Source organism: Zeus faber (genome assembly GCF_960531495.2).
Source record: "Zeus faber genome assembly, chromosome: 12".
Classification (NCBI taxonomy): domain Eukaryota; kingdom Metazoa; phylum Chordata; class Actinopteri; order Zeiformes; family Zeidae; genus Zeus; species Zeus faber.
Window position 1 is genome coordinate 12,360,451 of NC_137196.1, and position 26,156 is coordinate 12,386,606.

The window sequence follows — 26,156 nt, forward strand, 5'->3', positions numbered from 1 at the left end:
GCTGGAGTCTATGGCTGCTCAGTAAGTAACGACATTACTGTTCTCAGGTTAATCTGCAATTGTATGGGATCGACAGAAGTGTGTATATGTCTTCGGTTGTTTGAATTGATGCTGTGTCATGTGTACTCTGTTTAAGTGGATGCATTGAGTTAAAATGGTTTACGTTGGCGTTCTATTCATTGCGAGCACATTTCCCCACCAAAGAGGGCGCTGTAAACGCTTTTAGTAGTTTGTCTATTAATGCCTTTTATATGCCCTGTGTTATATTTATTAGAATAGCAGTTTAGCAATAATCATAGGATTCAGTATGGTCAGTTGCTCATCATTTAAGTTTATATGCCACTTGTTTTATATTTAATCCTGACTGTTTTATATTGTTATGCAGTTTTATAATATCCAGTTCTGTCATGGCTTTATTTATGATTTATTATTTATTATAATATTTTCTTTGTCATTCCAGAACATGCTGAATCGGAATAATCTGTAGAATCCAGAATCTGCATTATCCTGCACAACACCCTGAAAAAATATCAATGGAATGGAAAATGAAAATGTCTCCTTCCCTGCAACACATGTTGCTGAGACTGGCCACCTGGCCCAAATTTAACCATTATGAGGCCAACACAGTCAGCATAGACAAGGGCTGGAACTGGGCAAACTGATTAGAACCCACATGGTTAAATATCATGACCACATGACAAGCCCATATGGGACCCATGATATTTAACCCATATGGGTCCTAAGAAGTTTGCCCATTTCCAGTCCATGCCTGCTTAGCTCATATTGGACCGCTATGAGGCCCATACCCTCGGCCCACATGGGCTTTCTATATGGGACACATTTTATATTAGCCCTGTTCTAGATCATGCCCACTTGGTACGTTATGTGGCCAACATGGACACGTAGGCTGGGTAGACAACACGTTTAAAGTACTGTTTATTTGAAGTACTGTTAAAGTACTGTTTAATGCTGAATTTTTTTCATGTATATTCACATACCATGTTTGTTCACGTAACGTGTATAACATAACAGCGGCGCGACTGGTGTTCAACCAGCCAAAGAGGGCACATGTCACTCCGCTGCTCATCGAGCTCCACTGGTTACCTGTAGCCGCTCGCATCAAGTTCAAGTCTCTGATGCTGGCCTACAGAGTGATTGCTGGGAACGCTCCCGCCTACTTAAATGCTCTTGTAAGAGCACATGTTGCCCCCCGGATGCTGCGCTCGTCAAATGAGCGTCGCCTGGCTCTGCCGGCCATACAGCCACGGCAATCCAGGCTATTCTCATTTGTAGTTCCACGTTGGTGGAACGAGCTGCCAAAAATGACCAGAGCGGGGACCTCCCTCTCTGTCTTTAAGAAGCACTTGAAGACCCAGCTCTTCAGCGAGTACCTCTTGTCCTAACCTACAATTACTTAGCACCACCTAGCAGTATTTATTGTAACACTAATGTTGTTGTTACACTAATCTCTGTCGCAATGTAGTTTGAATGTTATTCTCCCTTGTAAGTCGTTTTGGATAAAAAGCGTCTGCTAAATGAATAAATGTAATGTAATGTAACATGAATATTCCATTCGAATTGACTGGTTGTTGCTTTTTACTATGTCCAGAAGATGGAGCCAAATTCCTGTTGTTACGGACAGCCATGCAACCAGTCAACATTTACATTTTCATCTGATAGCCAGTTATTTGTTTACACAGAATAATTCTGGTTTACAAACTCATGTATTTAATTAAAAAATATATGATATATTTTGCATATTTTACTATTAATCCGATTTTTATTATAACTCAAATGCAACTAATGAAACAATTGAACAATTGTAGACACCTATTTCAACTGGTGTCATTTCATGACATCTACTGCAAAAGAGCACCTTCTCTCTTAACCCCAGTGTCACAATGCTGCAAAGACTATAACTGCAGCACCTCTGTGGTTTAGAAGGTCACCCCCCTTCATTTGGCTAAAGATGCCAGAGGTTGGGTTGCTGGGGGGTTGTGGTAGCAGGTCCATCTCCAGGCCCCTGTCCTGGAGTCCTCTGTCTGGGCCCAGCAGACAGTCTGTGGGGGCTTTAGTCGATCAGTTGTGGCCCTCTAAACTGGGGATTTAGGGGACTTAAAGGGGGCTAAACCCCCTGGATTGGAGCCCTCAACCGCCTGTTTGAGAGATAATGCTCTTCACTCCCCCATTTCACCTCTGTCTTACTGGAATGGTAGAATAGCGGGAAGCATATGCATGTGTGTGTGTGTGTGTGTGTGTGTGTGGGTGGGTGGGTGGCTGAGTACAGTGTGTGCGTGTGTGTTTGTGTGTGTGTGTGTGTGTGTGGGTGGGTGGGTGAGTACAGTATGTGTGTGTGCATGTGTGCGTGTGTGTGTGTGTGTGTGTGTGTGTGTGTGTGTGTGTGTGTGTGGGTGTGTGGATAGGAGGGGTGTTACAGGCATGCCTCTGCTTGACATCTCTAGAGGGAGGAAGTGGCAGTAAATGAGTGCTGAGAAGATTGATTAAGTAGAACACGGCCCCATGCTGTGCTGCTGAATGCTAAGGAACTTAATAAATGGGGCAAAAAATCCCTCCAAAGCATAAAACATCTTGTATTCAAGAGGGTTCGTACTACAACAGCAAAACGTGCCGATTAGACGAATATGTAAGTCATATGCAAGGCCCATGAAGCTACATAGGTAGCCACCAACACAGTACTGTGTCCCAGTTTTGCATAAAGGAGGTTGTGCATGTGTGTGTGTGTGTGTGTGTGTGTGTGTGTGTGTGTGTGTGTGTGTGTGTGTGTGTGTGTGTGTGTGTGTGTGTGTGTGTGTGTGTGTGTGTGTGTGTGTGTGCTGCATGTGCAAATATGGACCTGTCAGATGTCTGCACATTCCTGGTCAGGGCGGGAAGCTTACGCTCCACTTCTCTCCAGCAGAGATGTGCAGGGGTGGAAGTAAGCTGTGCTGAATCTTTAATGACAGTCTGACATCTTCAGCTCCCACTGTCTGTCCCACCAGCGCCCTCCTCTTCCTCACCTGCATCAGCACGCTCACGGAAGACTCAAAACGACAGTCAGCCAAAACAGACGCTCGCGCCACACCGCATGTTCCTAGGCACAAAACTGCAACAGGATTTCTTTGAGCAATTTTTTCACTCTCAGGGAAGAATTCTCAAAAGTCAACATGCGGTCGTCGATGTTTTACTGTTCTCCCAACAGCTGTTTTTCCTCAATGGTGTTAAATTGATTCGTCGAAAGGTTATTATGGACACCTCATTAGCCAGTTACAGCGGGGGATCAATTCAACATCATTACATGCTTGAAAGAGCTTAGTATTAACAATCAGATAACCAATGACAGAACCCGGAGGGAACTTTAGTTGTGACAGCAACACTGTTTTATACACAAATACACAATTACACAACAACAATTAATATATTGGTATAATTGAGTAAGAGATAAAAACGGAAGAATAATAGGTCTACTCTACTTACAGTAAATAAAAAAAATAACAGAGAGAACCAGTATGAAGGTTTACAGTAAGGGGATATGAAAGCAAATATCAACAAAGTTGATTGAATTGAAAGTATCCTTGAAGTGATACCATTTTTTTGGGAAAATAATTTTTTACCCTTACCCAGATTCAGTGGAGAATACCAATTTCATAATTGTGTGTCCAGTTCAGAGATATTAATGGGCTGCATAACTTATAACACAGCTTTTGAGCTGCAAGAACATGTATTTCCCCAATTTTCCAGGAGCTAGGCTAGTTGATCCCCTCTGCAGCCATGCATTGAGCTAACACAGTTATCATGCATCCCAAAAACCTTCCTGTGCACCTCTCTTTTTAAGTTAGTCTGTGTCCGGGTTTGTTGTGTCAGTGTCTCTCTCTGCACGTTTGAACATTCAGATGGTAAAGGCCCACAAGGAGCGCGCTGTACGGTTCACAAAACAAAAGTCGTGTTGTTCATGAAGGTGCAAGTGTTAGTTTAACCCATTCACCCCGCAGCAGATCACTTCTGTGTGTGTGCACTGACCTCTGATGATATAACTAAACGCTTCTTTTGAGACCGTGCACATAGGCTGCACACAAAGTTCAGATCCAGCCTTTGTTTGTCTGTGTGTGGGTGCATGTGAGTGTGTGTGTGTGTGTGTATATGGGTGCACGCACTGGATTGATCTGGATGGACTGACGTGCTTTGTGCTTGGCCAGTCGACCACAGCTCCCATAGAAGGGCGGACAAAAGGGGAGCCGCTACAGTTTGACAGTACATTGTGGTGCCGTTAGATCATAGCAATTGGCAATTGATGCGATGTGGAACCCTGTCAGGAGAGCATTATGAGAACTGGGGAGGGGAGGGCGGGGGTTGCAAAATGTGGTTATTTGGTGGTGTAATAATTAACTTGAGCCCAATTTCTCCCAGATAAAAGTTTGCCTCTTCGGCAGAGCTTTTGGATAATGTTCACCATCACAACCTTGCATTTTATCCCCAGCGCTGCCAAACTCATCAGTGTGCCGCTGCTCTTCTTTGCCCCCCCCCCCCCCCCCCCCCCCCCTTATAGCAACCATCACATGTGTGTTAACTGGTTTGACACCCTTTTCAGACCAAAGGAGGGACGGCGGCAGTGAGGAAAGAGGAGGGATGGGGTGGCCGGAGGGGGAGAAGTGGAGTGGAGAAATGGAGGGAAGGGTTGATGAAAACAACAGATCGCTGCTCCCTAATCTCTTTGTGCCGACGGCGTAATCCGTCCGCGCAAAAACCGCGCGCCGCCGACCCCCCCCCGCCCATTCAATTTCCCCCCCCCCCCGCCCGCACCCTTCGACCCCTGCGCAGAGTGCTCCCGCTACAAAAACAACCGCCAGCACTGTTGAAACCGATACACCCCCCCCCCCCCCCCCAGACGGGGAGACACAGAAGCTACTGCGACCCCCCCCCCCCCCCACCCCATCCCCCACCCCCCTCCACCACAAACACACAACTCCAACTCAACTTTCAACTCTCACACCTGCTTTTATCTCTTCATCTGTTTCGCCCCGGGGACCGTGCTCCCCCATCGTCATCAATGGCTCGTTTTGCTTGTTTATGCATGTTGTTTTATGTGTTTGTGTGTGTGTGTGTGTGTGTGTGTGTGTGTGTGTGTGTGTGTGTATGTGCATGCGTGAGAAAGGCGTTGTTGTCCCCTTTTCGTTTGGTGTTTTTATGCATATTCATGCGGGTATATATGGGCTTTAACGCACGCGCTCCTTTCTTTGTCGCTTATGCTTTGTTTGGGCTGGCGTACATGTAATGAATGCACTTGAGACAACACAGCACATTCACTGCAAGTGTTTTCGCGTCATCGTCTTGTTTACGAGCTGTGCGTTAGGGAGAGGGAGATGGGGAGGGAGGGTGGGAGGGTGGGCGGGGGGGTATAGGAAACGGGGGAGCGCTGTGGTTGCTGGGGGAAGAGGAGGTTGTGTCTAATGAGGTCACACCCTGGCAACCCAGCACTCCTCCCACTCCACCCACCACCTCCCTGTCCCTCCACTCAGCCCGCTGCTCTGCCTGTGCCCACCCACTCAACCCCCCCTTTGCCCTCTACTCTTCTCCACCACTGTATGCCTGGGGAGGGGGAGGGGGGGGGGTGAGAGAGGGGGGAGCTCTCCATGGTGCTGAAAGCAGAAAAACAACACATGCACGCTCTACAGTAGCAGTGCAGCCAGGAGGCAAGGCAGCTAGGAAAAACATCACAAAAGGGAAATTAGGCAACAGGAAAAACACGGAGGTTATGAGTTCTTTAGCATAGAAAAGGGAAGAGTGAGAGGGATGTGGGGGAGATGAGAGAGAGAGGGAGAGAGAGAAGGAAGGGGAGGCGATAGTGAGGGAGAAGGCAAGAGATTTGCTGGGAGGAAGGTGGCTACAGCAGGCAGTGGGCGTGTTCTTTGTGTTGTGATCTGGAGTTTGCGAGACCGGTCTCATCCTGCAAAGCGCCGGCGTACTGAAGGGACCTGTTTCTGCGTGGACGGCCGGGAGACGAGAACAGGGAGGGAGGGAGAGAGAGAGAGAGAGAGAGAGAGAGAGAGAGGGCGAGGGGGGCAGACCTTGACACACTGCTCTCTCTCTTTCTCCCAGGCTCCGGTGTACATTGGATGAGGATTTTCATGTACCTGTGCGACACATTAGGCACAAGTCGCCGGCACCTGGACAGCATCAAAGGAGCAGGAGGAGCGGGGGATTGTGGGACGGCGGCCGCTTAAGTGTAAGCAGGCACGCTCGGGTCGCAGCTGCTGCAAGCCGAGTTGGGCACAAGATGTCTTAGCGTGTGAGCGCGTGTTGCTGTCGTGTCGGGTGCGGTCCCCCTGTTCCTCCTCCTCCAGCATGTGCAGATGTGCGGGGCGGTGAGGCTGGCACCCGGTTTGGACTTCACCATTGCCATCTGGAGTGGAAGAGTCACCTCCTCCCTTTCCACCGGGGGGACGGAGCACCGGCCCGCTGGACGACCGGCCCGAATCCCCCTGACGTCGGGACACGAGGGCTCTCGTCTAGCAGCTCAGACAGCTGGAGCGTACCATGGATGTACGTCTTTGTGGATCTAAGTGGATTAGTGCGCTCATGCTCCGGGAAAGGTCAGAGTTCACTCACGTACATCAGACACACCTGGGGAAGACAGCGGAGCCATTCGCCGACAGACCGGCGGGGTCACAGCCCCTTTGTAAGTGTATACGCCGCGACACACTCCTGTGCACAAATGCAGACACACACACACACACACACACACACACACACACACACACACACACACACACACACTGTATGAAAAGACATGCATGTAGGCATGATCTAGACGTGTTCATGCACTCAACCAAACATTGCATTTCTCTACCTCTTGCACCCGCAAATGCAAACAAACTATTGCTATAGCTTGTGGGTGTGTGTGTGTGTGTGTGTGTGTGTGTGTGTGTGTGTGTGTGTATGCACGAGTGTTAATGTGCGTGCACGTGTTGTCACCGGAACACTGGCCTTGCAATCTTTCTGACATGGCGTCACTTGAATGTCCACACTGCCCTTCTCCTGTGACACCGTTGCCTGGAAACAGAAACCGTGTGTGCCACTTTCATTTCTGCGTTTTTTTGGGGGGGTTTTTTCGTCGAAGCAAAGTGCATCTCTGTGCTCCAGCTCTCGCTGCAGCCCATGTCAACTGTGGCAACGAGAGATGAAAAGAAATGATGAGAGGCTGAAAAAAAAAGACATTTCACGTGAGGAGGAGAGACGACCTTAGGAGGAGGCTGGCTGGTGCAAACAGTGTGATAAACAAGCTGATTCCAGTGCAGAGTGCTGCTGCAGGCTTACAGGGATTAGGCAGACGGGCTTAATTCAGCTCAAACACTGTTTGAACTGCCGAGCATTTCTACCTCTGCACTGTTCACACATCTGAGCGAGAGCACCTCGGTGCTCATCAGCACCCAGATTTACTCCCTTCTATACAGTTTCAGATCTAAACCCCCCACCCCCGCCTGTGCGTTGCTGATAAGACTCAAAAAAAGAAAATGACATACAAGACACAGGTTCTTTGCACCTCGGTGTGAACCCTGCTCCGAAGCGCTGCTTCTTCCTTATCACCCCTCTCCTGACACCGGGAGAATCCCCATGCACGGAAGTGGCTGGCCTGCGGAGCAGGCAGATAAACCCGATGACCCGGCTCCCGTGCCCGAGTTATTCATAGACAGACGCAGAGGTAGAGGGATGCTGAGGATGGTCAGACAATGCTCGGTCTCTCGGTCAGCCCCTGCAATCTCCATCTGGCTGGCCTCCAACACCCTCCACCACACGCACACTGCTCCCACACACACACACACACACACACACACACACACATGCACGCACGCACGCACGCGTACACACAGAGCCCGCGAGCTCCAACCTCCCCCTCCCCTCCCTCCCAGATACTCACACTCAGTGCCTCTCTCACACGTAAACAAGCATGAGTCTTAGGCTGATCTGAAAACACTGACCTACATAAAGGCGTGCAGAGTCTTCCCCTCTTCCACCGTCCCTTGAAAATCTGTGCCCTGCAGAGTATTCACCCCATTGCCTGCAAATGCAAAACATTTTTTTTGCACGATGCAATGTGTATGCAAACATGTATGTTTGCATCCGTGTTTGCATACACATTGAGTCACATCGTTAGCAGCTTAGCGCTGTGCTTGGACGTACAGTAGCTGAAAAAGAGGCTATTTTTAACCGACTGTCTTTCAGTGGGAGTGAATCAAAATGGGATTGAGCAGCGTGGCGGTTGTACTGAGAAAAATCTTCCTTTGATGAAATATTCCCCTCCTCGCTTTGAATTTAAGATGTCTTTACTATTTGAAAAAGAGAAAAGCTCAAGAATGCAGTAAGGCAAGCAGAAGACAGTAAATCAGAGCTCAAAAAGATGTATTTCAATCTGAAACCCAAAGAGAAAATGACATGGATTTTCAAAGTATTCGTCTTTTAAAACCCAAACTGTGCAAGGTTAAAGCCCAAACGTTTTTTTCACGCAGGGTATTCATTGGGTTCATTCTCTTATATCTCAGAGAGAAATGGACAAGTTCAAAGGAGAACAATCCCTGTTGACTCACAACCATTATAGCCGCTGAAACCGACACCGCAACATAACTGTGTAAAAGGGTCCATCCGGAACAAGTCACGACCCCTTTCAAAAAACATTATCACATTCAGTGGTAAGTATATTATTTCCCCCGAGTCTCTGAATAATAAGTCAGTATGGGTCTTAACGCCTTCTATATTGGTCACGGATCAATAAAGAATGTTAATCCCCCTCCATATCTGGAAAACGAACTGCTTTGAAGTGCCTGGGCGCAGGGACAATGACAGCACGCTGGCAAGTGTGTGCATGTGCAGCATTGTGGGTCTACACGTGCATATATGATAATATACTGTATGTTCGTATGTGTGGAGCTCAGAGACAGAGAGAGAGAGAGAGAGAGAAAGAGAGAGAGTGTGAGAGAGAGAGAGAGATAGGATGCTTCTGCACTCCAGGGAGAGTGATTACACTTGTGGTCACAGGCATGACGCAATCCTCACCGCCGCTACAAACCCTCAGCGGGCCACACACACACACACACACACACACACACACACACACACACACACCACATCACCAACGACGACACTAAAGCCAAAGAAGACGGCGCCATCACACAGAGTCAGCGTTTGACATGTTTTACGGGACTGATGCAATCTTTCAGCATCGCTTTACAAGCCAACAAGGCTGACCTTGAAAATAAAAGAAGGTTGAATGAGTAATCACTGACCCAACTCCACGTTTCAATTACAGCTCAAAACACGCCGCCTGGAAAAAAACAAAGCGCGCAAAGCCCACCTATATGCGGTTTTGTTCACTCCTCGCTGATGGTATTTTCTGAATGTTTCCTCCTCAGAATGCTGTGGCGAAGCGCGAAGAATGATGAGCGCCAAGGAGGAGGAAACTCTGCGTTTTTTCCAGTATGTGGAGGAGAACGGACTGAGAGCCTATAACGGCCTGGTGGCTCAGAACCTGGACCACGCCAGGAATGACAGAAACAGGATTTACCTGCAGGAGAAAAACGACAAGAAGAGGAAACAGGACGAAGCCATTAAAAGGTACGTGAAGAAAGTTGCAAAAATGAAAAGAAGCAATTGAGCAAAATGAAATAATACATGCCAAAAACATGAGAAATTTATGAAACATACAAGCAAACTGTAGAGAATGAATCATTAACTTGATTTGCGGTGTAATTTCATCATATATAAAGTATTCAGCATCACCATACCAATAAAACATTTGACTCATTAACCATTTTTTATACAAGATAGGCTACAAACAAATGCTAAAGCAGTGATTCTCAACCTGGGGGCCCCGACCCTCAAAAAGGGTCGCCGTAGATCACAAGGGGGGTCGCGATTGGCAGCAATTTGAGGCGTATTTTGTCAATAGTGGTTCAAAAATCCACATGAGCATGAGTTCAAATATGCCAGACGATGCGTTACTGTATGTAAGTATGCTCTAAAAAATTGCTCTCTACCGTGAAAATCGAATCAAATTCAGATCGAAACGACCTGAGCTGGAGCAGGGGCCCCTGCTCAACAACCTTTGCCTCTGTGGAGGACTTCATAGCTCTCAGAGTTTTCATGCAGTCTTTCGGTCTTCATGCCATGCACCTGTTTGTGAATGTACGCTTTGGAGCGAATGAGTTCACAAGAGGGGGAGGATGTAAATAATTGGGACGAGTGGCCAGAGGGTCCCTTTAGCGATGGCAACTTGCCATTTTTGGGGGTTGTCAGCATGGACCTGCACACTCGTTCTATGGAGGATAATTAATTTTTCACTTTTAGGTTTATTTGGGACTTGTCCTTGGATGGAGGTCGGCAACTGCTCCATTTCCAAGAAGCTGAGCTTTCAGAGCTGCGGAGAAGGCGGTGAAGGGTAGAATGTTTTTGGGCGTGGGGTTCAGGAGGTCTGCCAGGACGCTAGAGGCAAAATGTAGAAAAATATGCTGCTCTGACCTTTCTCGGGACATAATGAAGTCCGACGTTTGGGTTTTAGTACTTTAAGTACGGTGACAGATGGGTGAATTACTAGCATCTGAATCCCAACTAAAGTGGAAGAGAAGTACAGTTGCAACCTCTTTTCCGTTGTCCTGACCAAGAACTGAGGCCGAGGGGAGCGATGCCGCTGTTTGTAACCAATCCCTGTGCAGCGCTCTGAACCCTGAGCAAAGCGGGAAGCTCGCTCTCGTAAAACGTGGTCGTCACGTGTACACGGCATGCTCGAGTCGCGTGTTAAATAGTGAGCGCTAAGTGGAGGCCAGTTCACGGGTGGCAGCGGCAGAGCGGTTCAGGATACTTGGTGGTGTAGTAGCACTTTTTTTTTTTGTCAATGGCTAAATGTGTCCGGTAGAATTCTAACAATAAACAACTGGGTCAGAGAGCAGGAGAGACGGTGGAACGAGTGTGAGGGATCCAGGACAGACCACGGCGGCGTGTTTACGTTCCTGGGAGGTTCAAACGGAACGGAGCCACCCAAACCAGGAAATCTGACTGAAGTCGTCCGGATGTGTCATCTCTTAATTATCATGCACTGCCGTGTGTAAACAGTACTTAAATCATTTCAAGGAGGTCGTTAACTGCAACATTCACAGAGTCCTTAAAGTGATCACCACATTACTGTAATAATGTTGAATCCGATGTTGGTTGATCGAAAAGAACAGAAAACACAATTCAAATAGTCATGTTGAAGTTAAGGCTCCCTTAACCCCAACGCCAAAATACTTACTTTAATCAGGCTCATAGTCAGTGTTGTTGAATGTTATCATAGAATCTAATAGCCAGTCATGTTCTGTCAGTCTGTCTGACATTGTCAAAGGGTTTTCAGCAGCTGCTGGGAGTCTTGAGCTGCACATCAGATGATTGCTTTGCAGTGGATTTTGTGCATTGGGTGTGACCAGATGTGGTTATTAACTGATAGGATTTTTTTTTTTTTTTTTTTTTTTACTTTCACTTTGCCGGTCAACAAATGGGGGGGGCACACTATTCCAAAATTCCAAAGCTGCTTCTACTGCTGCTGTTGTGATAGTAATTCACAGGGAAATTATGGGAGCTAAGAAGTCTAGGATGTTGATGGAGGGGAACTTACACCATCTCCCGTGTCTTTTATTACACCCCCGCGGAGGATCCCTGCGCCTCTTCTCATTAGAAGTCTGACAGTCTTCAAACTTGGGTGTTTTTGTGTTTTTTGTTTTTTTCCAGGGCTGAACGGCGCTCGGAGGGGGGTAAAATGGCATCTAGTATCCTGCTTTCTTTCTGGGGGTCTCTCAGCTGTTGCCAGAGCTAAAATATTAATTAAGAGTCACTGGGGGAAGAGTAAAAAAAAAAAATGAACTGGATTTCTCACAAGGCCTTTAAGTTGGACAGTGAGACAACGCATTTTTACAGCAAACAACGGAGAGGAGAGGTAGAGAGAGTGTAAGGGTGAGCGTCGGGGTGTATTTGCGTATTTGTGTGCCTCTGTGCGTGCATATGCAAATGCGTTTGAGTTGCCTCCTTTCAGAGGTAGGATGTGTGTACAGTATGTGGAACAATAGGAAAAAAATCCATTTGCGGTTTTGTCGGCGAAACGGTCGAGAGATGGGGAGAAGCGAAACAGGCCAACTACGAGCAGACGCATTTAAGAGTCGGAGCCGAAGGAAAAAAAAAATGTGTTGGAGATTAAGTGTGAGGAGCTGAGTAGCGGGAGACGTGTTCTGCCTGGTGACAGCTGGAGCGGCTTTAGGCCAATCACATCAGCGCGTTGGGTTTGAGTGAGGCGGGCCTTCCTGCCTGCCTGCCCGCCTCCCCACTCCGTGTTTTCTTTCATCGCATGCATCTGAAGGACTAGTTACTCAGAGACAGGCGGACAGGGAGGGAGATGCACAGGCACACACCGATTCACAAAGAAATGAATTTGTGTGCACGACCATGTGAACTGCACCCTCACACATGCAAACACATTCACACAGAATATTTGCTCATATGCACTGAAACAAGCCTTGCATTTGCACACACAAACATACAGTACAAGAATCCTTCATTTTTGTGAGATATTCGTTTTTGTCTGTTTGTTTTTGTTTTGTTTCCTGTCACATGTCATCGCAGCCAACCAGAGCTGCACGACAACAAGTCACTTGGACTATTCCAAGTGTACCTGTGGTCTGTCCCCTAGCCAATCACCGGGCAAACATCCTATAAATAACCCAGCCACCACAACTTCAGTCTCACACACACACACACACCTTCACAACTTATGCACACACATGAACATAAACATATATATACACATCACGGGTAAACATATGCCATGCAGCATGAGATGGATAGATAGATAGATAGATAGATAGATAGATAGATAGATAGATAGATAGATAGATAGATAGATAGATAGATAGATAGATAGATAGATAGATAGATAGATAGATAGATAGATAGATAGATAGATAGATAGATAGATAGATAGATAGATAGATAGATAGATAGATAGATAGATAGATACATAGATAGATACATAGATACATAGATAGATACATAGATACATAGATAAGGAGACTTTATATGCAAAGACAACTCGATTTCTCATGCCTGTGGATTTGTAGACACCTGTAGCTGAGTGCTGACTGACATAAACAATAAAGTGTATCAGACTAAGACTCGTTTTTTTAAATCAAACTCAATTCAATGGCTCAACGACTCAGAAGTAACAAATCATATTTTACAAACAGGGCAAAATGATCACAACAGTATGCATATGGTCATAGGCAGGTGTTATTAGTGTTATTAGTGTTATTATGCATTATTATTATTATGAATAATAACAACAACAATAATAATAATAATAATAATAATAATAATAATAATGATAATAATTATTATTATCGTTGCTGCAGGTACGTTTGTCCTCTAAAGCTAATATAATCCCCAATTAAAACATAATGATATCCGGAGTATATTCTGATGCGCACGTGCACTTTGTTATTATTGTGTGGGAGAGGCAGCAGCGTTTTGTCTCTGGTTTCCATGGATACGGTGTTGCTAGGCAAAGTTAAGCCTCTGACCAATGAACCCCAGCAAACACCTTATGCTCAGCAGCTGGCTGGGAGTGAGGAGCTGTCTCTCTCTTTCGCTCTCCTCTTCCGTCTGTCCTTATGTCTTTCTCTTTCTTTCTGTCTCTAACACAATACAAACAACACACACACACACACACACACACACACACACACACACAGACACACACACACACACACACACACACACACACACACACACACACATAAGAAAGACATGCATGCAAACACAAATAAACAAATAAATACAGACATGCAAATGCAAACAAATACAGACATGCAAACACGCACACACCCATACCAAGGTATAGAGGCGTTTATGGTAAAAGCCGCCCACGCAAACACATCCTATTTAATTACATTTGTTTTAATATACAAATGACTAAGACCTTTATATGCAATGCAACCTTATCCTCTCTACTGTACATGCACGGATTTTTGCAATTTACCGTAATTACAGTCAGATTTGTTTTCCAGTTTATTTGGTCAGTAATGTCTTCCCCAACTGAGCCAGTGTCTGACAGAAAAATCTGTTTATATTGTATAATAATTTGGGTAGGAGCGCTGTTGGATATCCCCATTCCACTAGGGCACTCTCTCAAAATCAAAACACACACACACACACACACACACACACACACACACACACACACACACACACACACACACACACACACATACACATACACATACACATACACATACACACACACACACACACACACACAGTCTACATTCTCACACCAACCCCACTACCGCCACATACACACACTAACACTGCCCCCGCCCCCACACTACCACCCTACACTCAGACATCGTTACCACTCCATTCAGGCCAATCATCCGTTTAGACAGATCGATCGCGGCCAGAGCGGAGAACTTCCACCGCTCTCTGATTATATTTGGTTCCGTGAGCAGCGCCGGCCGTGGCCGCGGTTAAACTTAAATCAATGGCTGCTGCTGAAAGACAGTGACGGGGTGCTGACACCAGCGTTCCCTCTCTCACCTTTGTCACTCTGGCAGAGACCAGGAAATAAACAAACATACACACACGCCCAGACACGCCACTGTGACTTTGGCTACTCGAGGATATTAATGGGTGTGATAATTAGGAAGCGCACATCTCCAAATGGGAAAAATGGTTTCAAGAGATAATGGAAGTTTCCGATTGACATTTGCTCCCCTTCTTTCACCTAGATAATGTAGATAATCCAATGTAACAATTAATAATTGAACACGTTTTTTTAACATTTTCAAACAGATGGCATGGCTTACTAATGTGTAGAAAATGTGGGGATTTAAAATAAGTAAAATAAATGTAAATCACTCTTGACCACTAATTTCTGTTGGACATAAAAAATGACATAAATAGTTCTTCCTCACCTCTTATATCTCATCCCCTTTCCCTCTTTGCTACCCCTCCATCTCTCTCTCTATCTCCCCTCTCTCCCTCCCGTCTTCCAGGACCGGCGAGGACGTAGTGACCGAGGGGAAGCACTTGCGCATGGGCTCGATGACCATGCCTGCACCCCAGGAGCACATGCCTGTGGCCCACCCGCATGCCCTGGCCTGCGGACCGGGCTTCTCCGTGCGCTCCCAGTCCCTGCATTCCGTGGGCGGCGGCAGCAGTGGCAACAGCGGCAGCGGTGGCGACGAGGAGGTGGGGAGCCCCACGTCTCGGAAGCAGCCCCCGCCCAAGCCCCGGCGGGATCCGGCCACCAAGCTGAGCATGTCGTCCGAGGCCGTGGACCACAGCCCCACGTTCACGTGCCACGGGGAGAGATGTGACGGTGAGCGCCGGTGGCACCTCGCACCGAAACACACCCGAGGTCGAGCTATATATAGACACATTCTGCAGCACCCGTTCGCCGTAAAGTCTATACGACTTGACGTGACATCTAGCTGCTTAGAGATTCAGCTCAGACACTTGACACAATGACAAGATACGGTCGCTGATAGTTACAACACCAGCAATTGCACTTTGTTCAAAGTCTTTTGATGTTATATAATGCAAGTGTCAGCAGATGTCTTTTGATAAAGCCCAAAACAACACATAAAAATGACTGCTGACAGGATTTATAGGTCTGATTGGGACGCAGTGCTCTCCAGAGGCTGGACGTTCTGCAGTGTGAGTCAGAGTGCAGCAATGCAGATGTATTCCAAAACACATTAAAAAAAACCCACGTCCTGTACTGTATGCGACAGCGGGTGAGGTTACAGGAGGACAAACCCATAAGGACACGGGACATTTAAAAGGGAAAGCTTAATTTCACCTGTTTTATTTATTTTTTGTTCCTTTTCTTTTATTTACACTCTCACACTGTGCGAGCCAAAGTTGTTCCCTTTTCCCTAACCCTCTTTTTAAATCCCCTCAGATGATTCAAAATCTTAATGTTTCCAGATTCTACAATAAGCTCAGTCATCCCTGACAAAAAAAAACCCAAAACTTTAATATGTGTGTGTGGGTTTTCATTTTCAACTGTTTGAAGGTAACCATTCTGAATGTGCATCCTCCTTCAGTATTTTTTGCGTTGTCATGTGTTATTACTAAAGATGTCAGTGACACACCCCAACATGGAGTCAGAGCTGAGTTATACATTGCATCAAGTCTGGCTTTGGCCAAATTAATTTCATGCAATGGATTCTCCGTTTCGACCGATCATATAATAAGTGTGTGTGTAGTGCCAGTTAGAAAAGTTGCTATTTGTGGCGGTATGGTTGCACAAATTCTGCAAAGATAGTTTTGCATGTTGAGTGCTAAAATACAGATTCCAATTGCTACCAGAATTGTAATTTATTTTGAGAGGCTCTATCCAAGATCCAAGATCGTGTAGAAGCAGCCTCAAGCAATTTCAGAGAGAATGCTCTGGACTGAAATAAATAAAGACTATTTGGGCACGGATAGAAAAAAAAAAGGTCATTATTACGTTAAATCAACTGTAACAAGCACGCTAATGACTAAGACAGGAATTAATGGAGCTAAAGGAATGTTTGCATAAACAAGCCACAGATGAATGTTCTGCTCTAATGAATGCACAGGACGTCCAACACACTTTTAACAGGTTGCTCGCAGAGCAAAAGACCTGAAAAAGCGCATAGTGAGAACAAAAAAAGAAAGTAACCAGCGTTGCAAAAAACTATAACAATATTTATAGCCGGATCTTCTTGGAAGAGGGAGGGGCTGAGACTCAGAGGTTGCGGGCAGCGTTCGACTACGTCTCGAGAAGGATGCTCGGTTGCCAATGCGATGTTTAGGGAGTCGCCCAGCCCGGCACAGATTGGTGGGGATCTCTGTGTGTGAACACACAAATCTTCCTGGGTGCCACGGCAACCATCCCACAGAAACAAGACCCCCTGCAGTCTAGCCAATCACAATAGCGCTGGGCGGCCGTGGCCAATCGGGCAGCAAAGAATCCGTGCTCAAAGCCGTCCTGGCCAATCGGAGCCGGAGTGCGGGGGTGTCCCGGGCTTAGGGGAGGGTTGCGTGCCTTGTAGCTGGCGCTGTAGCAGGGAGGGGAGGGGCTTGTCAGAGTAGAATTCATTCAGGAGCAGCGATTGACCTAGATTTAGTTTCCCTAGGAGGAGAGCGAGGGGGGAGGGGGCTGCGGGTAAACACATCCGCTACAGAGGGGAGGGCAGAGAGCGAGCGCGACGTGAATCGAGGGATACGTGGAATCATCATCAGCCCCGAAACGGATCCACAACCGAGACCCGTTCACATAATGTTACGTTGATGCATCCGAGATAAGCGGCCGAGCGTCCCTTCCTCATCCACCACCATCATGCAATACACACCCACACACACATATTCACACAAACGTGCACATACACACAGGAGTAACTAAATATATATTTATGTCTTCAATCCAATTAAAATCAAAAAACACATCTGGGCCTGACCAAAGCTCCTATTAACAGTTAATTAACTGGTGGTAATGAAGGGAGGTTAAGGGACTTCCTTTAGAGGCCTGCTGAATAGACAAACAAGAATCCCGCCACCCCCCCTTTCTCTCTCTCTCTCTCTCTCTCTCTCTCTCTCTCTATATTTATATATATATATACCTGTATATATACATATACCTGTGATGGAAGTATATTTGTTGTACTATACTATACTACTTATTTTTTATACTCTTCTATTTACTATTTTTATACTACACTATACTATACTATATTTTTTATTTGTGTGGCTTAAAAACGTATCCACGCTTGTCCTAATTTGCTTCCGCGAAAGTGAGGGTCTGTGCCGTGTGTTTGATCATGGTGAGTCATACAGTACCGGGAAGAGTGCGTTTGTCTGGACCATCTGGCATCTGAATTATTTAAGGTGTAAAATCTGCAGTTTGAAGATGTCAGACACAGTCCGCCTCTTAACTACACTTTACGCCCCCTGCCCATCAGAAAAAAAGACAGTCCCTATCAAAGAACCTCGGATAATTTGGAAAACGGATTTGTGACCTAGAAATAGCGGGAAACTAGCAATGGGCAAGTGCTATACGAATCCACTACCATTCGGACTGTAGTGTGGCGTATTTTCGAGCTCACAGGAATACTGTAGCATCGCTTCATTGCACCATATATAAAGTGATTCAAACTGCAATGCTACGTCACAACTATCAGAAACAAGCAGCATGCTTTGTGACCCAGATACTATGTGCACATTCTGCTTCACTACCATATAAGTGACCTAGAAACATGAATATGCATCATCTATACCCATAAATCTGACTCAAGATGGTGCTCTCAGCTACAGTGTATCCTTATCGACCTACATCTGACCCAAAAGCTAGATGTAGAGCAGTGGTAATATTACGGATAAGAGTAAAGACGCTTCAATTAGCTACACGTCACATCAAATGATGCTGATTTTGCCTTGATGACAGTTACACCGGAAATAAGCAAACGTAAACTATTGTAATGGCATAATTTCATCAAGTTCACGATGATAAAGCAGTCCTATATTAGCCTAGTAACCAAATTTTTACAATAAGTATATCATTTCCCAAAATGCAGGTGTTATACTTAGTATAGGTGCAGGTGTATAACAGTTACAGAGTAAACACCTGTTGGCTATTATTCAGTTATCCTAGCACATGAGAATTGTTTTAATTATTGTTATTAAATGATCTTTCCATCTCTATGTCAGCAGCTCAAGGATGCAGTGAGGACTGCAGGAGAGTTCCGCCACCCAAACCCAAGAGGAACCCCAACACTCAGCTCAGCGTTTCCTTCGATGAGTCCTACATAAAGAGCCACGGGAGCGGTGGGGTATGCTCCTCCAGGCCCCTGCACCACGTCACCTCCCCCTGCGAGCGCCATTCCTCACCCCCGCAGAGCGATGACAGCCCCACGGACGACTGTGAGGACGAACCCGTCTACATCGAGATGGGCGGCATCGACGTCGGAGGGCGGGAGCCCCTGAAGAGCGAGGACGAGGAGCCCGGGGAGGCCGTGTATGAGGAGATGAAGTACCCGGCTCTAGACGACATGGAGTATCGGACCGACCCGGTGGGGTGTCGCTCCGCGTGCCCCACCCCGGCGCCCTACGACCCCGAGCCCTTGAGTCGCTGCTCAACACCCCGAAACATCCCGCTCTGTGACATTCCCGCTCCCTTCCCCAACCTGCTCACCCACCGGCCCCCTCTACTAGTGTTCCCCCCGGCCCCGGCCCAGTGCTCCCCCAATTCAGACGAGTCTCCCCTCACCCCCCTCGATGTAGCCAAGCTGCCCATGCTGGAGAACCAGTCCTACAGCAAGTCCCCCACCTCCTCCAACGAGCCGCCCTCGTCCGCCCACCTCCGCAGGGAGCTCACAGCCACCCCGACCCTCACTGTGTCTGGGCGCTCCTCGGCGCCACCCCTACCTTGCACCCTCTACAAATCCTCCTCCTCCTCATCATATCAGCGCAGCCACTCTGCGTGTCCGTCCCCGGTTAGTATGGGCCGCTGCCTCACTCCGTTGAGTCTCATGCGGACGCCGCCTTTCGATGCCAACATGCCCTTCCCCGGGGGGCTGCCGCGGAGTGCCTCAGCCACCCCTCACGGCAAAGGCTCGCCACCTCAGGACTCGGTCGGGCGGCTTCACGGCTCTATGCAGAACGTGTCGACGGGGCGGTCCCGGACGCCGACTAGCCCACTGGACGAACTCACCAACTTGTTCACTACAGGCAGGAATATGCTGAAGAAGAACACCAGTGGCAGGAAATCTAAAGAGCCTGGAGAGAGTGAGTACCCTCATTATTATTTCAATCACTCATTGAGCTTGTTTCCCCCCCTTCATTTTAGTCCATAGCAACTCAAAAAGCCTATAACGTTTCAATTGTTTTCTCTATTATCTCTCTTTATATCTTATCCTCTTTCTAAGAGGGGCTCAAGGGGTTAATAAGAAACAGACCAGAAACAGATGCAGACCACCCTATTGCAATACGTATTTCAGCTTAGTGCCCGAAAGTTAGCGGAAGCTAAATACTGGATCAATTTAAAAGATTCTGAAGCCAATCACTCGGGTTAACCTTTTAAAGATAGTTATCCTTAAATGCATTTAAATACTACAATTACAGCGTCAACATGTTACAGTATTAGCTCTGATTCAAATAGCTCTAGCCAAACCAAACATAATTGCCAGCTGAGTTTACAGATTCAAAGCCAGGCAAATTTTGGCTGTAGAATGCATTGTGTTTCGTACACCGGGTGCCCATGGTTTTCTCTGCAGCCTTTCCTCTTGTTAAATCTAGGCCCGGTCAGCCAAGTCCGATTCAGATCATATGATTTAATCTGAGGGGATTAGGGGCTAAAGCGGCCTGCGGGTCTCTCAAGCCTAGTGTGGCATTAGTCCATCAGGCAGCATTACTTTTAAATATGTAAACATCATGTTTAAATACAGACAGCCACACCATTACTAAAAACACTGCCAAAACCATCTGGGAGTCTCAAACATGCACATAATGGCCGATACACTACTGTACATTGCAGTAAGTACTTGCAAAATGTAATCTTAATAAAAAAATAAATAATAATAAAACCTTGTGCATTTTCTTGACATTAACATGCAGTCTGGTGCAAGGCCGGTGCATTGGTGTCACACGTGAATGTCATGATTCTCTGGAGGAATCCGTCTTGTGAGAAAGTTCTGTTCCACTTGCATAATTTAAAACTTTAATAACGGTAGCCTATGTTAAGTCTCATTTATGCATTCAAACCAAGCCGCATTAGATAGGGAGTAATTGTTAAATGCATAATGTATAGTTTATGTAGGGAAGCAGGTCATGCATAAATTGAAAGGGTAATAAGCAGTAAAGTGTAGTTGGTTGACAGCGAACTGAATGGAAATATCTGATGAATTGAAGCAATACTTTCACTTATTTTTTCATAAGGGAAACGTAACACTGCCAATACCCATGGATGAGTGATAAGATCCTAATGAACCATACGTCGTCAACAGAAACCCACTACAAAGCACTCGCACATCAACCCTTACTCCATGCACTTAGCAACCACAACATGGCAACAGAGCAAGGAGGAGGAATCCCTGTCTCTTATTTGTAGATTCCATCCCCAGAGGCAACAGAGCCAATCACAGCTCAGGCCATTCCCGTCTTCAACTTCATAATGAGCTCCCAGGCGGGGGGGCGGAACACTTGGCTTTTACATCAGCGCAACACCTGATCAGAGCGGTTCTGCTCATCCTCTCTGTCCAATCAGCAAGAACACAGCTATACTGAGTAAGCCAATTGGATCACTGATATGGCTTTAGGGATCACTAATCAAAGCACGTTTTGCGACCTCACTGTAAACATTTTCTGTTATTGTATACGTATCCAAAATCGAAAAAGTGCAAGATTGACGATTTAATTCATTCAACACAAATTCGCAGTAATTTCTTAGTCAAATGCCCTCCTACACATTTTTGTCCTCAAGCCCAATATGGCTTGTTAACAGTTTGCATATGTTCTCAAACCAAGAGTGTGGATGTGTAACCACCACATGCGGCTTGTGAAGACACAATGTGGCTGTGGGGCGATCTGTTACTGGCTGTGGCAGCCACACTGACATTCATATTTACACATGTGCCTGTGCACACATTAACACAATAATGTGAGGTTAATGCAATTTTTTTTCTCTTCCTGAGGTAACGGTGAAAGCAACAGCTAGCCTGACCCACTTACCAACCAGTTAATCACTGGACTCTCTCTCTCGCTCTCTCTCTCTCTCTCTCTCTCGCTCTCTCTCTCTCTCTCTCTAACATACACATGTGCCACACATACGCATGTCTAGGAAAGAAATGTGAACAGTGTAACAGACCATATAGAGAACAGGCAGTAGTGCATGTGGAGAAATCAATCATGCGCATGAATTTCTTATTTGTTTAGAGAACCATTTGTGTCTTTATTTGCCCAGGAAACAAAGCTATAAGGCGCAGGCTCTCTGTAAGACATGAAGTTGCTTTAGGAAGATTTAATTTGTGTACCAAAGAAATGTGTCTGCATAGATAAAGTAACATGAATATATTGCATTAATTTTTTTCAAAATTTCCATAATACACATATTTATTTTTGATTGAATACTTTATCAAGAAGATAGATTGGGTGAATAATTGCAATGAAATACAAATCAAGGGAGAAACTTCAATAAAAATACATGTGTTTGCAATTCTAGTTGTCTCAACAGCATATCTCAAATGTATCACATTTTATTTCCAATCCTCTGCAGCCCAGCTGCAACATAAGCTAGTGGAGAGCACCACCCAGAGGAGGTGTGATAGTAGTGCAGGAAAATGGTATAATAAAATGTCAAAACTCAAGATTCCATTGCATTATCTCAATCTCTACATCTCTCTCTATTGTAGCTGAGTCTAAGAGCAAGTCACATGGTGAGTCCAAGCGGGAGGGAAAGGAGCGCCACAGCCACAGCAAGGAGTCCAAGCGAGAGTCCAAGGAGCGCCATAGTAAAGAGTCTTCACACCGGCGGGAAGGGAAAGACAGAGGGAGCAGCAGCGGCAGTGGTGCGGAGCCTCAGCCACATAGACGCAACAGTAAAGACCGCAGCGCCATTGAACCACCACCTGTTCGTAGGGACAGCAGGGACCGTAGCAGCGTGGAGCCCATTCCTGTGAGAAGGGACTCCAAAGACAGAGGCTGCAGCTCTGTAGAGCCCATCCCATTAATGAGGAGGGACTCAAAGGACAGAGTGAGTGGCAACAGTGACCTGATGCCAAGGAGGGACAGCAAAGACAGGACCGGCGTACACGGAATGGAGCCTTTACTGAAGCAGGACAGCAAGGACAGAGAGAGGCTGATGGACCAGCCCCCAGAGCTGCTGCCCAGGCAGGACAGCAAGGAGAGGTCAAGGAACAGTGCAGACTGCAGACATGACAGCAGAGACAGACTGCTGGATCAGCCACCTGAGCTCTTACCCCGGCAGGACAGCAAAGAGAGAGCCAGGAACGGTGTGGACACAAAGCACGAAAGCAGAGACAGGCAGTCGGAGCTCCTACCTCAACAGGACAGCAAAGACAGAGCTAGAGCAGAATACAGGCATGATGGCAAAGACCACCATCCTGACCTTTTACCCCAACAGGACAGCAAGGAGAGGGCCAGGACCGGTGTAGAGCACAGGCATGAGGGTAGGATAGACCAACCACCCGAGATCCTCCCCCGGCAAGAGATGTCCAGAGGCAGCCTGGACACCCAGCGGAACAGCAAAGACCGGTTCGGATTCAGCTCAGAATCCAGACACGAGGGCAGAGATTGGAGTTGCTACAATGGTGTTGACATTCCCCCTCCTCCACTACCAAGGCAGGACAGTAAAGATCTGAGCAGGACTGGGCTGGAGCACAGGAGGGACAGCAAGGACAGGACCCTGAATGGCACAGAGCAGCACCGCTACGACTCAAAGGACACCAAGAGTCCAAACGGGATGGAGTCCAGGCGCGATAGTAAGGAAAGGAGTTACAGGTCAGATGGCACACCCAGGCGAGACGGCAGGGACAGGGCGAATTACAGCGTGGACCAATCAAAAGCACAGGAGCGGAATGGCAGCAATGTATCAGGGCAGCATTCGTCCACAGCCACGCCCACTCATCACAGCAGGCCGGCCGGGAGCCCACCAATGGTATTGGGAACCGGAAACGGTGAGGATTGTGACTGTACATTTAGAAGTGTAACATTGTCAATTTTGTTTGTTAGGATGTATATATCATGACAAATAATGTTTATAACAATGTTCAAATAACAATGTCTCAATGTAGAACTTAAAGCGCCACCCAAATATGGCCGTACATCCTCCATGCCTGCCACACCCTCTCCAATGGGGACACCACAAAGAAAAGCAGCAGACTCAAATCAAAGTCAGGTAAGTGATCCTCAATATCAAATACATATTTAAATGAAAAGACTTTGAAATGAACAATACTCGGTATCCGATATTTTCCTTTTTTTTTTTTTTTGACAATATTTGACATGCCGCCTCTCTCAATTAAGATGCCCCAGATGCCGTGGATGTGTGGAGACAGCACAATGCTCGATCAGATTGAGAGAAAGCGAACCCTCTGCATGGAGATCCGTTCGAGGCAGCACCCACACCTCCAGAGATCCCTAGAGCGTCCTACTCCAGAGCGGAACCAGGAGAGGAACCAGGAGAGGAACCAGGAGAGGAACCAGGAGAGGAACCAGGAGAGGAACCAGGAGAGGAACCAGTGCAAGCCAGAGAGCGCTTCTGTCCTCCCTGGCTGGGGGAAGAGCAACGGGGCCAAAAAAATCCGTCCTCCCCCTTACCCTACGCAAACAACTGTGTTCTGGGACACGGCCATCTGACAATAACATGCCTGATACTCACCGTTCCCCAACCCCCCCCCTCCTAACCCACCCTAGTTACCCACCCACTTTTTTTCCTCTAGGCTGCTGCTGATTGGACTCCTGCATATCAGGGGGTCAAGGCAGCCAATGAGATTAAGGGGGAACTCTCTGATGTCAAAGGACAATGATGGTTACCATAGCAATATTTCTGCTCGTTCAGGTTGTCATGTTTCGTTATCATCACTGGTGATATTTGATATTTTTCTATCTCCTGTGACCGGATCCTTGTAATATACTTAGAATAGATATTTGATGAATAGATATTTTCTAAATCAAATGCGGATTAAAAAGCAGTTAAATTATGTATAGTAGGTGTAGATTCAATCCAATGTTTGTTTTTATGTTTTTGTTTTGGTATTTTACATTTGAAAGCATAATCTATCAATACTTGTACTGTAGTACAATACTTTTCTTATGAGTAACACAATGATTCTCTTTTGTGCTCAAAGCATTAAAATGAATGGATTATATTCTCTCAATATATACTCTACATTTACACTGTTGTATTGTAAGTCGGGGAGTTGAGGTTAACGTACTTTAGATTTTCAGGACCCTCCATGGCTGGTCCAGTGTGTTCTAGAATGTACAACAGTCGGTCCTAGAACAGAAACAGGTATACTCGTGTGCTTCGGTTTGTATGCTACCGTAACAAGCTGTGTTGTCACTATGTCAGCGCTTGTTCAAACTGGTTCAATCTTTAAATAGGAAAACCTGTTAGCTGGCAGTTTGTAGATGACTGAAAAAAAGCGTGAAATGTTTTTACTACTGTTCTCTAACATAGTATACTGGGTGGGTTGTGGAGATAGGAAAATTAGGACAAACATTTTTAAACAATATAGTTCCCAAAACCAGCCAAAGCCTGTTTTAGGTAAGATATAGGTGTGGTTGCACTTTGGAAGGTTCATTATTTTTAATAGGTTGGGGCAATAGCTGGTGAAAACCGGCACCCTTACGTTACCATGCACACTGCAAGCACCCTGCCACGAGGCAAATAAAGAACGATACTTGATGCCAACAACCAGCCAGTACAATCAACACCTGCGCTTTTAGAACCTTCCTTAATTTTAATGCAGACTATAGTAGCCATATGCACTTGCTTAAGAAATAATTGTGAAGATTATGCTATATATATATTTTTAAAAAGTTAGATTAGCAGAGCTTTGCCATGCAACTTATCATTTATTGGTCATGGTGGTAAGGCCTCAGGGGGAAGGCTGTCTGGGACATGCAGTCATCTGTGATTGGCTGTATACGTATCTCCGAGCCAATTGGCTGCTCATTGGCAACCGTGGAGGAGATGAAATCATATTAGGACCTAATGCGTGGCGACAGCTCTAGCCAGGCAAAAGGACAGGGGTTGCACAAGGACCTCCAGGTGTTTAAGGCTTTGTAAGAAAATAACGAGAAAAAAAACAAACAAACGGAAAAATTGCACTTCTCATCATCCTCCATCACATTTAATCAGGCTGGTTACATACAGTAAGTGTCCCCCCTCTCCCCTCCTCTCTCCCTCTACCTCAACCTCCAACGTAAATCATCTGCATTGGTTCTCTTTTTGCACATGAAATGCAATGTCTGCATTGCCAAAACAGTATGGGGTTTGATCGATGAGCTAAACCCTCCAAGTGCAAGTGCAGTCCCCCCCCCCCACCACCACCACCACCACCACCCCCACCACCCCCCACCCGCCCCCCGAGACCCAACACTAC

At 46.4% G+C, this 26,156-nt stretch overlaps 1 protein-coding gene across 1 annotated transcript; it reads left to right on the forward strand.

The window, feature by feature from the left end:
• Window positions 1-9,424: 9,424 nt before the first annotated feature.
• nyap2b (neuronal tyrosine-phosphorylated phosphoinositide-3-kinase adaptor 2b) lies at window positions 9,425-24,405 on the forward strand (the record flags this gene model as incomplete). The annotated part of the gene is made up of 6 exons (XM_080011288.1): window positions 9,425-9,603; window positions 15,060-15,385; window positions 18,742-19,818; window positions 22,440-23,723; window positions 23,841-23,944; window positions 24,073-24,405. The coding sequence occupies 6 exons, from the start codon at window positions 9,425-9,427 to the stop codon at window positions 24,403-24,405; spliced, it is 3,303 nt and encodes a 1,100-aa protein (XP_079867414.1).
• Window positions 24,406-26,156: the final 1,751 nt, after the last annotated feature.